The 12,579-nt window shown below is 40.8% G+C and overlaps 1 protein-coding gene across 5 annotated transcripts in view; it reads left to right on the top strand.

Moving 5' to 3' along the window:
• The window catches only part of DCAF1 (DDB1 and CUL4 associated factor 1), a 92,320-nt gene that overhangs the window by 14,214 nt on the left and 65,527 nt on the right, over positions 1-12,579 (top strand). For all 5 annotated transcript variants that reach the window (XM_043443230.1, XM_043443231.1, XM_043443228.1 and 2 more), the window contains 2 exons: positions 1,367-1,440; positions 3,760-3,873. In XM_043443230.1, coding sequence (XP_043299165.1) covers positions 1,367-1,440; positions 3,760-3,873 — 188 coding nt within the window. The remainder of the gene's footprint in view (positions 1-1,366; positions 1,441-3,759; positions 3,874-12,579) is intronic.

The following is a 12,579-nucleotide window of genomic DNA, read 5'->3' as shown; positions in this document are numbered from 1 at the left end:
AGTGAAATGAGTGGAACTTAATAAAAATAAGGACATTGTGTATCCACCTGAATGTACCAGTGTTATACTTCTGTTATTTAGACTTTTATTCCCAAATGTAAATAAGCTAGGCATTTCAGATTGAGTGTCTGGTGGTTATGTGATGTTACCTGCTGCTCTTGTCCTAGACATCCCCACTTGTGACTTTGAGAACTCTTTTGCTTATTGAACTCACATCTTCAGTAAGGCAGAAAGAGCAAGAAAAAGTGGGAAAGTGAAAAGAAGTTAATTCATGGGACTGTGAAAAGAATTAAAAGAGAGGATCATGCTTAGTGATGTTGCCTTGGAAAGGATGCCTTGGAAATGGTAACAAGGAAGAAGGGAGAGAAGAATGCCTTTTTTCAGTAGAAATTTAAAGACAATTTATTTCCTCCCACTCCCTTATATTAAAACATATTTGTCGCTAGGCATAATTTCTTTAAAAAAGAAAAGGGGGTCTTAGTTTCATCATTTATAAACAGATAAAGTTAGGTAATTTGAGGTCCACATTTGTTTTTCTGAGGCTATTCTCTAACTTCTGTTTTGTGAATTACTTTGAGGTGTTAATTACAGCTTGGTAAAAACTTTTTATCAGCAACTTAAAATCTTCATCCTAAATTGTATCCTTTGACTAAACTTGCCACTCTGAAAGGAAAATTAAATAAAATAGATGACACCTGTTTTAAAAGCAAACCGATAATTTTCCCAATGATTAGTGAATTCTTTCATTTTTAGGCTGTATATTGAGTAAATCCTAGGTTCTTGGCCTCCTTTCTCTTTCTAGGAGCTCAGAAGTTAAAATGACCAAGTTTACCTTATCTTTAGCTTGGTGGGACTCCCCTCTCTCTCAAACCTGGCCTGTTGTTACAGGTTTGAGGACATACTACTGCTGCTGTTGGCTTTATAGTTGAGAGACTGGACTTTGGAGCTTGTCTTCTCCAGGCCACCCATCAAGAGAAGCTATGCTTCCTTCCTTTTTCTCTTTGGGAGGTCAGGCGTTTTTGTTCTCTTAGGATCCTTTATGATTCTTCCATAGACCTTGTATACTCTGAGTGACGCTGGTCTGTGTCTTATGCTCATTTGTTTAATTTGACCTTGATGTGTAGACAGTATACTGGGAGATGGGAAGGTTAGAAAGTAGTGTTTGAAGTTTTTTATTGTCTTTTTTGGTTTTAAAGAATGCTTCTAATGAGATCTAGTTCATCAAGAGAATCTTTTCTTCGTTTCTGTTAATTTTTGCTGGCCTTTTAATGGTACTTACAACCACCCTGGTTCCTTTCCAGAGGTCTGAGTTGCTTAACTGGGATGACTTACTCATTCCTTTGCTCCTCCCCTCTTCTTTCGGCAGGTCGAGCTGATCCAGAGTGTATGCTGGGCCATTTGCTGAGAATACTCTTCAAGAATGATGATTTCATGAATGCAGTAGGTTTGCTTCTTACTTTTCTCCAGAGATTATCATCAACAGATGCTGTACCTTTATTTTTCTGTAAATAGTCTGCTTCCTCCTGAGGCCTTGACAAAGTTGGGAATAGAGTGGATAGATTTTTTAATGTGGTATTGGTTCAAAGAAATAAGACTAATTATGGACTTCTTTATTACCAAAGTCCTGGCTGTGGCCAAGGTATTTTCTCTTTGGTGTTGAGTTGCATATTGGTGAGGGTTCTTAAGGCATCTGTGCTCATACTGTAGTGAGATGATTTTGAACTTGGGAATGTGGAAGTTCTCTTGGATTCCTGAATAGAAAAATTAAGAGTGTTGTGTGCAGCATGCTTCTGCACTGACACTGTGGGTGTGCACACTATATGTGTGCACGCTATGCACTGGACATGTGCAGGGAGTAGAGAAAGGAAGGAAAGTTAAATAACCTGAGTTATTTAACTCAGGTCTGTTGAGTAAATGAGGGGGGAAAAGTATGTATTCAGCTCCTAAACGTAGTAGTAGTTCAGTAAATAATTCAGTAAATTACTACATTTGTTTTTGGAGGCAAATAGCATGATACTTGAGAGCATGGGCTTTGGGGTCCACTTTTGGGGTTTAAATGCAGCTCTACTGTTCTTTGACATTTTGATCTTTCAGCAACTTAAGCCTCTCCAAGTTTTATTTTCCTAATCTATAAAATGGGGATGATAATTATTAACCTTAAAATATTTTTGTAATCCTTGAATGAAATTAAGTCTGAAAATGCTTGGTGTAGAACCTGACACATGAGGGCTCAGTAGTTAACTATGTATATTAATTCTCAGCTTTACTTCTCTTTCACTGGTATCTCCCCTCTGCTTCAGATCACTTCTAACTTGCCTCCTAATCCCCACGTGGATATTTCCCGTAGGCACCTTGAGTTCTGCATGTCTAATTGCTTGCCCCGTAGTCTGTTTTTCTTATTCTCTAGCTCAGTAATGGTGTCCTTTCCTAACCAGCTAGAAGTTCCTTTGTTCCTCTAGCCTTTGTGCATTCTCAGTCATGTCTGATTCATCTTTGCGACCCCATGGACTGTAGCCCACTGGGCTCCTCTGTCCTTGGAATTTTCCCAGCAAGAATACTGGAGCAGATTGCCGTTTCCTCCTCCAGGGGATCTTCCTGACCCAGAAATTGAACCTGCATCTCTCGAGTCTCCTGCATTGGCATCTCCTGATTCTCTACCACTGGCGCCACCTGGAAAGCCCCCTTTATTCCTCTGTGCTCTCTTATTCAGTGAAGTTATAGGTCTTATGGGTCCCTAACCCCTTAGCCTTCACAAATCCCTTGACTTCTTTCTGCCCTTGTTCCCAGACCTTAGGCTAGCCAACACCGTATCTCTCTTGGTACTGCAATAGCCTCTTAATTGGTTTCTCATCTTGTCTTCCTCCAACCCATTCTTTACTTATAGTCCGGAACGCTTCATCAAATGTAAAAAAGTGATCATGGCACTCAGCTGTCTTGCTTAAAGTGCATTAGTGGTTCCCATTGCTCTCACGATGAACTTTAAATTTCTTATTTTGGTTTATAAACCTGTTTGTCATGGCCTTTGTTCTTTCAATGTTTAGTTCTTGCCCTTTGCCTCCTTTCCTTTTCACCCCTCATTAGCTGTTCCCCTTTGTCCTTCATGTTCTTGCTTGGAGCCCTTCCTCTCTGCAGCCTTCTCTGATTCCTTTGCAAGGTTTGTAATCTCCTCCAGGCTTCTGCAGCGTCCTGTGTTTATGATACTTGTCTTTCCCGGCTGTCACCTTTTTTGGGTTATGAACCTTTTGGTGATGGGACTATGTCTTATCCACTGTTGTATATCCAGTAACAGAACACAGTGCCACTTAGAGATCCAGTGTTTTTTTGATCTGATGAGTGCCAAAAAGAAAGCATTATTAATATACTTATATAAAAAACTCAAAGTTTTTTCATTAATCATTGTCAAGAATCAGGGAGGGGTGAGGGGAGGCTTATCTTGCCCTGTTTTATCCTTCTGAAAAAGTGTAAGGATGGGAGGCGATTTTTTTGTGATAACTCTTGAGTTTTAATTTCTGTGGTTGCTGAGTTGTTGTTTGAACGGAATTTGACTTTAAAGTGGCAGAAGAACTTGTATGGTATCATGGCATAGCAGAATCATAATTATTTACAGTAGTTACAGGTTTAGTTAGTAATGTTAGGTATAGTCTTACAGTCTTCTTTAATATTCTTTAGGCAAGCTATGAGAATATGGTATGGATTTATTAGACTTCATTAATTTGATTGGGTTGAATTTCAGATGAAAAGTATTGCTCTTCTTTACAGCTGGTGAATGCATATGTGATGACAAGCCGAGAGCCCCCTTTAAACACTGCAGCTTGCAGACTCCTACTGGACATCATGCCCGGGCTGGAAACTGCTGTTGTCTTTCAAGAAAAGGTACTTAGCAAAAAGAAAAGTCATTGTTTTATTAAATTTTCAAAAAAATGTTTGTTTATTGGTTGCGTCAGGTCTTGTCCGTGGTCCGTGGGTTCCCCGTCGCGTCGTGTGGGATCTTCTGTTGCAGTGCACAAACTCTCATTGCGGCTGGTGGGCTCAGGAGTTGTGACTCGGCCTCAGTTGCTCTGCAGCGTGTAGAATCTTAGTTTCCTGTTCGTGTGTGTGTGTGAGTTGCTCAGTTGTGTCGGACTCTTTGCCACCCCATGAACTGTAGCCTTCCAGGCTCCTTTGTCGGTGGAGTTCTCCAGGCAAGAATACTGGAGTGGGGATCCATTCCCTTCTCCGGAGGATCTTCTCAACCCAGGGATTGAACCTGGGTTTCCTGCATTGCAGGCAGATTCTTTCCTGTTTGAGCCACCACAAAGCCCCTTAGTTTCCTGACCAGTGATCAAGCCTGCATCCCCTGCATTGCTTGGTGGGTTCTTAACTACTGGACCACCAGGGGGAAGTCCCATCATTTTATTATTTAATTGAATGGTGCTCTGTTGATTTTTCTTTATTAAAATAATTGCTATAGTCTTTTCTTATTATATTTTATTATAGTAGTAATTTATATTATAAAAACTTAAGAAATCAAGAAAAAATTAAAGTAGCTATTTAATGAGTACTTAAATAGTACTCGCTGCTTATGTGTACAGTATTTTTATTTATTTATTTTTTTTTCATTTATTTTTATTGGTTGGAGGCTAATTACTTCACAACATTTCAGTGGGTTTTGTCATACATTGACATGAATCAGCCATGGAGTTACATGTATTCCCCATCCTGATCCCCCCTCCCACCTCCCTCTCCACCTGATTCCTCTGGGTCTTCCCAGTGCACCAGGCCCGAGCACTTGTCTCATGCATCCCACCTGGGCTGGTGATCTGTTTCACTATAGATAATATACATGCTGGTCTTTCGAAACATCCCACCCTCGCCTTCTCCCACAGAGTCCAAAAGTCTGTTCGTGTACAGTATTTTTAAAATCTTAAGATCTTATGTTTTTAGAGTAGATTTTTGATCCTATCCAAACTTTTTTTTAATTTTTAAAATTTTAAAAAATTGTTTCTTTACAAGGTTGTGTTAGTTTTTGTTGTACAGCAAGATAATCATATCTTGCTGTGTATGCATATAGTCACCCTTTTTTAGATTTTCTTTCCATTTAGGTCACCACAGAGCATTGAGCAGAGTTCCCTATGCAATACAGTAGGTTCTCATTAGTTACCTATTTTATATATAGTAATATGTCATATAGTATATATGTCAATCCCAGTCTCCCAGTTCATCCCACCTTCCCCTTTCCTCCTTGGTAACTGTAAGTTTGTTTTCCACATCTGTGACTCTGTTTCTGCTTTGCAGATAAGTTCATCTGTACCATTTTTCTAGATTCCACACATAAGCTACGTTAGCCTTATCTTTCTCATACTGACTGACTTCACTCTGTATGCCAGTCTCTAGGTCCATTCCTGTTGCTGCAAACGGCATTATTTTAGTCCTTTTTATGACTGAGTTATGTTTCATTGTATACATGTACCACATCTTCTTTATTTCCTCTGTTGATGAATGTTTAGGTTGCTTCCATGTCCTGGCTATTGTAAATGGTGTTGCATTGCAGTGTGGGTGTCCTTTTGAATTACGTACGGTTTTCTCTGGTTATATATCCAGGAGTGGGGTTGCTGGCTCATATGGTAGCTGTATTTCTAGGTTTTTAAGGAACCTCCATATTCCATAGTGGCTGTACCAATTTACATTCCTACCAACAATGTAGGAAATTTCCCTTTTCTCTACACCCTCTCCAGCATTTATACTTTATAGATTTTTGATGATGGCTGTTCAGACCAGTGTGACGTGATACCTCATTGTAGTTGTTAAAAAATATTTATATTTACTTATTTATTTGGCTGTGCCAGGTCTTAGTTGTGGCATGAGGGATCTTCAGTCCTTAGTTGCAGCATGTGGGCTCTGTGGTTCTGAGTTGTTGTTTGACGGGAATTTGACTTTAAAGTGGCAGAAGAACTTGTATGGTATCATCATGGCATAGCAGGATCATAATTATTTCCAGTAATTATAGATTTAGTTAGTAATGTTAGGTATAGTCTTATGGTCTTTTCTTGCCTTCAGTCTTTACCAGCATCAGGGTCTTTTCCAATGAGTCAGCTCTTCCCATCAGGTGGCCAGAGTATTAGAGCTTCAATATCAGTGCTTCCAGTGAATATTTAGGATTAATTTCCTTTAGGATTGACTGGTTTGATCTTGCCATCCAAAGGACACTCAAGACTCTTCTCCAACACCACAGTTCAAAAGCATCAATTCTTCAGTGCTCAGCCTTCTTTATGGTCCAGCTCTCACATCTGTACATAAATACTTGAAAAGCCATAGGTTTGACTATATGGACCTTTGTCAGCAAAGTAATGTCTCTGCTTTTAAATAAGCTGTCTAGGTGAGTCATAACTTTTCTTCCAAGGAGCAAGCATCTTTTAATTTCATGGCTGCAGTCACTGTCAGCAGACATCAGGAGCCCAGGAAAATAAAATCTGTCACTGTTGATACTTTTCCCCATCTATTTGCCATGAAGTGATGGGACCGGATGCCGTGATCTTAGTTTTTTGAACGATGAGATTTAAGCCAGCTTTTTCACTGTCCTTTTTCACTCTCATCAAGAGGCTCTTTAGTTCTTCTTCACTTTCTGCCATTAAGGTGGTGTCATCTGTTTACTGAGGTTATTGCAGCTTGTGCATTATCCAGCCTGACATTTCGCATGATATACTCTGCATGTAAGTTAAATAAGCAGGGTGACAATATACAACCTTGATGTACTCCTTTCCCAATTTGGAACCAGTCTTTGTTCCATGTCTGGGTCTAACTGTTGCTTCTTGACCTGCGTGCAGGTTTCTCAGGAGGCAGGTAAGGTGGTCTGGTATTCGCATCTCTTTAAGAATTTTCCATGGTTGTGATCCACACAGTCAAAGGCTTTAACAATGTCAATGAGACAGAAGTACATGTTTTTTGGAATTTCCTTGCTTTCTCTGTGATCCAGTGGTTGTTGGCAATTTGATGCCTTTTCTAAATCTGGCTTGTACATCTGGAAGTTCTTCATTCATGTACTGTTGAAGCCTTGCTTGGAGAATTTGGAGCATTACTTTGCTAACTTGTGAAATGAGTGTAATTGTGTGGTAATTCGAACATTCTTTGGCATTCCCCTTTTTTGGGATTGGAATGAAAACACATTTTCCAGTCCTGTGGCCACTGCTGAATTTTCCAAATCTGCTGATACATTAAGTGGAGCACTTTCACAGCATCATCTTTTAGGATTTGAAATAGCTAGCTGGAATTCCATCACCTCTACCAGCTTTGTTAGTAGTAATGCTTCCTATGGGCCACTTGACTTCATTGTCCAGGTTGTCTGGCTCTAGGTGGGTGATTACACCATCTTGGTTATCAAGATGTGTATATAACTTGGTTATCAAGATGTATGTATAACTGTATTCTTGCCACCTTTTCTTAATATCTTTTGCTTCTGTTGTATCTATACCATTTCTGTCCATCTTTGCATGAAATTTTCCCTCAGTATCTCTATAATTTTCTTGAAGAGATCGCGAGTCTTTCCCAGTCTCTTATTTTCCTTTATTTTTTTGCATTGTTCACTTAAGAAGGTTTTCTTATCTTTCCTTCCTGTTCTTTGGAACTCTGCATTCAGTCTGGTATATCTTTCCTTTTCTCCTTTGTCTCTTGCTTCTCTCCTTTGCTTGTCTCTGTGTAAGGCCTCCTCAGACGGCCGTTTTGTCCTGCTGTGTTTCTTTTTCTTAGGGATGGTTTTAGTCACCACCACCTGTGCCATGTTAGGAACCTCCGTCCATAGTTCTTCAGGCACGCTGTCTGTCAGATTAATCCCTGGAATCTATTTGTCACTTGCACTGTATCATTCTAAGGGATTTGATATAGGTCATGCCTGAATGGCCTAGTGATTTTCCCTATTTTCTTCTATTTGAGCCTGAATTTTGCATTAAGGAGCTCATGGTCTGAGCCACAGTCAGCTCCAGGTCTTGTTTTTGCTGACTGTATAGAGCTTCTCCATTTTCAGCTGCAAAGAATATAATCAGTCTGATTTCGGTATTGACCATCTGGTGATGTCCGTATGTAGGGTCATCTCTGGTGTTGTTGAAAGAGGGTGTTTGCTATGAACAATGTGTTCTCTTGGCAAAACTGTGTTAGCCTTTGCCCTGCTTCATTTTGTACTCCAAGGCCATACTTACCTGTTACTCCAGATATATCTTCTACTTTTGTATTCCAGACCCCTATGATGAAAAGAACATCTTTTTTTGGTGTTAGTTCTAGAAGGTCTTGTAGGTCTTCATAGAACCGTTCAGCTTCAACTTCTTTGGTATTAGTGGTTGGGGCATAGACTTGTATTACTGTGATATTGAATGGTTTGCCTTGGAAGTGAACCGAGATCACTTTATAGTTTTTGAGATTGTACCCAAGTACTGCATTTTGGACTCTTTTTTTTTTTTTTTTTTGGACTCTTTTTGACTATGAGGGCTACTCCATTTCTTCTTGGTCACAGTAGGTATAATGGTCATCTGAATTAAATCCGCCCATTCCCATCTATCTTAGTTCACTGATGCCTAAAATGTTCCCTCTTGCCATCCCCTGTTTGACCACTTCCAATTTACCTTGATTCGATAGCCTGACATTCCAGGTTCCTATGCAATATTATTCTTTATAGCATTGACCTTCATCGCCAGACACATCCCCAACTGGGCGTCGTTTCGACTTTGGTTCAGCTTCCTCATTCTTTCTGGAGCTATTTCTCCGTTCTTCTCCAGTAGCATATTGGACACCTGCTGACCTGCTGGAGGGTTCCTCTTTCAGTGTCATATCTTTTTGCCTTTTCACCCTATTCATGGGGTTCTGAAGACAATGATGCTGAAGTGGTTTGCCATTTTTTGTCCCGTGGACCACGTTTTGTTAGAACTCCCCACCTTGACCCGTCCGTCTTGGGTGGCCCTACATGGCATGGCTTGTAGTTTCACTGACAAGGCTGTCATCCATGTGATCATTTTGGTTAGTTTTCTGTGATTGTGGTTTTCATTCTGTCTGTGCTCCGATGGATGAGGATAAGAGGCTTGTGCAAACTTCTCATAGGAGGGACTGGCTGTGGGGAACACAGGGTCTTGTTCTGGTGGGTATGCTCAGTAAATCTTTAGTCCAATTTCCTGCTTATGGGTGGGGTTGTGTTCTCTCCCTGTAGTTTGGCCTGAGGCAGCCCAGTCCTACGGAGAAGGCAGTGGTAACCCACTCTAGTACTCTTGCCTGGAAAATCCCATGGACAGAGGAGCTTGGTAGGCTGCAGTCCATGAGGTCGCTAAGAGTCAGACACAACTGAGCGACTTCACTTTCACTTTCATGCATTGGAGAAGGAAATGGCAACCCACTCCAGTGTTCTTGCCTGGAGAATCCCAGGGACGGTGGAGCCTGGTGGGCTGCCATCTATGGGGTCACACAGAGTTGGACACGACTGAAGCAATTTAGCAGCAGCAGCAGCAGCCCACTCCTAGAGTTTGGTGGCGGTAATTTTACATTCAGTTCAGTTGCTCATTTGTGTCCAGCTCTTTGCAATCCTATGAACTACAGCACACCAGGCCTCCCTGTCCATCATCAACTCCTGGAGTTTACTCAGACTCATGTCCATCGAGTCGGTGATGCCATCCAACCATCTCATCCTCTGTCATCCCCCTCTCTTCCTGCCTTCAATGTTTTCCAGCATCAGGGTCTTTTCCAGTGAGTCAGTTCTACGCATCATGTGGCCAAAGTATTGGAGTTTCAACTTCAACATCAGTCCTTCCAATGAATATAGAGGACTAATTTCCTTTAGGATTGACTGGTTTGATCTCCTTGCAGATATCAAGAGTCTTCTCCAACACTACAGTTCAAAAGCATCAATTCTTTGGTGCTCAGCTTTCTTTATGGTCCAACTCTCACATCCATACATGACTACTGGAAAAACCATACCTTTGACTAGATGGATCTTTGTGGGCAAAGTGATGTCTCTGCTTTGTAATATGCTGTCTAGGTTTGTCATAACTTTTCTTCCAAGGAGCAAGCATCTTTTAATTTCATGGCTTCAGTCACCATCTGCAGTGATTTTGGAGCCCAGAAAAATAGTCTGTCACTGTTTCCCCATCTATTTGCCATGAAGTGATGGGACCAGATGCCATGATCTTAATTTTACATTGGAACCCGTATAATATATGTGTGAAAGAGTTTTCTTGAACATTGTTTACCTGTTTGTGCAATGCGTCCTTATAGTTTTGTTTCATATCTTTATTTAAAAGCTGGTTGTAACTTACTAAGTTGATTCTGTTCTAACTGCTATTTAAAAAGTTCGCTGGCTTGTACTTTAGAGATGTTGGAAAAACTTTAGGACTTCCCAGGTGGCGCTAGTGGTAAAAAATCTGCCAATGCAGGAGACACAAGAGTTTGTTTCATTTTTTCCTTTTTTTTCCTGTTTATGCTTGCTGCTTTTTTTTAGTAGAAGTATAGTTAATTTATAGTGTTATATTTATTTATGCTGTACAGCAAGGTGACTCAGTTATACACATATGTACATTCTTTATATATATGTGTGTATATATATTCTTTTCCATTATGGTGTATCCCAGGAGATTGGATCTAGTTCCCTTGCTATGCCCTAGGACATTGTTGTTTATTCATTCTAATGTAATATGCATGCATGCATGTGTGCGTGTGTGCTAAGTTGTTTCAGTTGAGTCCAACTGCATGCAACCCTATGGTTAGTAGTTTATATCTACTAACCCCAAACTCCCAGTCCTTCCACTCCCTCTACCCGCCCTCCTTGGCAACCACAGGTCTGTTCTCTATGTCTTTGAGCCTGTAAATGGTTCGTTTATGCCATATTTTAGATTCCACATATAAGTGATACTGTATATTTGATTTTGTCTGTCAAACTTACTTCACTTAGTGTGATAATCTCCAGGTCCATCCATGTTGCTGCAAATGACATTAGTACATTCTTTTTCATGGTTGAGTAGTATTCCATTGTGTACATGTACCACCTCATCTTTATCCGTTCATCTGTCACTGGACATGTCGCTGGTTTCCTTGTCTTGGCTGTTGTGTGAATAGTACTGCTGTGAACACAGGAGTGCATGTGTCCTTTTGAATTATATTTTTGTTTGGGTATATGCCCACACTGGTATTGCTGGATTGTGGTAACTCTGTTTTTATTTTTTGAGGAACCTCTGTGTTGTTTTCCATAGTAGCTGCATCAACTTACATTCTCCCCAACAGTTTAGGAGGGTTCCATTTTCTCCACACCCTCTCCAGAATTTATTTTGTAGACTTTTTAATGATGGCCATTCTTTTTTTCCCCTAATGATGGCCATTCTGACCAATGTGAGGTGATACTTCTTTTTTTTTAAATCATTTTATTTGTATTTATTTATTTATGGCCGTGCTGGGTCTTTGTTGCTGTTTGGGCTTTTCTCTAGTAGCGGGAAGCAGGGGCTCCTCTCTAGTTGTGGTGCAAGGGCTTGCCATTGTGGTGGCTTCTCATGTTGAGGAGCATGGCCTCTAGGGCTCTTTGGCTTCAGTAGTTGAAGCTTCTGAGCTCAGTAGTTATGCTCCTGAGCTCCAGAGTACAGGCTCCATAGTTGTGGCGAGTGGGCTTAGTTGTTCAACATGCAGGATCTTCTCAGATCAGGGTTCCAACCTATGTCTCCTGCGTGGTCCAGTGGATCCTTTACCACTGAGGCACTGGGGAAGCCCTTCCTGTACTTTTGTTGAGCATTTCTCTAATAGTTACGTTAAGCATCTTCTCGTGTGCTTGCTGCTGCTGCTGCTAAGTCGCTTCAGTCGTGTCTGACTCTATGCGACCACTTAGACGGCAGCCACCAGGCTCCGCAGTCCCTGGGATTCTCCAGGCAAGAATACTGGAATGGGCTGCCATTTCCTTCTCCAATGCATGAAAGTGAAAGTGAAGTCGCTCAGTCGTGTCTGACTCTCAGCGACCTCATGGACTGCAGCCCACCAGGCTCCTCTGCCCATGAGATTTTCCAGCAAGAGTACTGGAGTAGGTTGCCATTGCCTTCTCCGTCTCATGTGCTTTCTGGCTGTTTATGTTGTTTTTGGGTTTCCCAGGTAGCTCAGTGGTAAAGAATCCACATTCCTAGCAGGAGACCCGAGTTTGATCCTTAGGTTAGAAAGATTCCCTGGAGAAGGAAATGGCAACCCACTCCAATATTCTTGCCTGGAAAATCCCATGAACAGGGGAGCCTGGCAGGTTATAATCCATGGGTGGAAAAGAGTTGGACACAACTTAGCAACTAAACAGCAACAGCAGCCTGTATTTTCTCCCCTTGTGTAGGTTGTTTTTTCATTGTTTTATGATTTCCTTTGCTATGGAAAAGCTTTTAAGTTTCATTAGTTTTCATTTGTTTATTTTGTTTTTATTTCTATTGCCTTGGTAGACTGACCTAAGAAAATATTGGTATGATTTATGTTAGAGACTGTTTTGCCCATGTTCCCTTCTAGAAGTTTTATGGCATTAGGTATTATTTTTGTCTTTAAGGCATTTTGAGTTTTTTTGTGCATGATGTGAGGGTGTATCCCAATTTCATTGATTTACATGCAGCTCCAACTTTC

The sequence above is a fragment of the Cervus canadensis genome, chromosome 22, assembly GCF_019320065.1.
Source record: "Cervus canadensis isolate Bull #8, Minnesota chromosome 22, ASM1932006v1, whole genome shotgun sequence".
Lineage (NCBI taxonomy): Eukaryota > Metazoa > Chordata > Mammalia > Artiodactyla > Cervidae > Cervus > Cervus canadensis.
The sequence above is the reverse complement of the archived record's forward strand: the minus strand, read 5'-3'. Positions and strand labels throughout refer to the sequence as shown.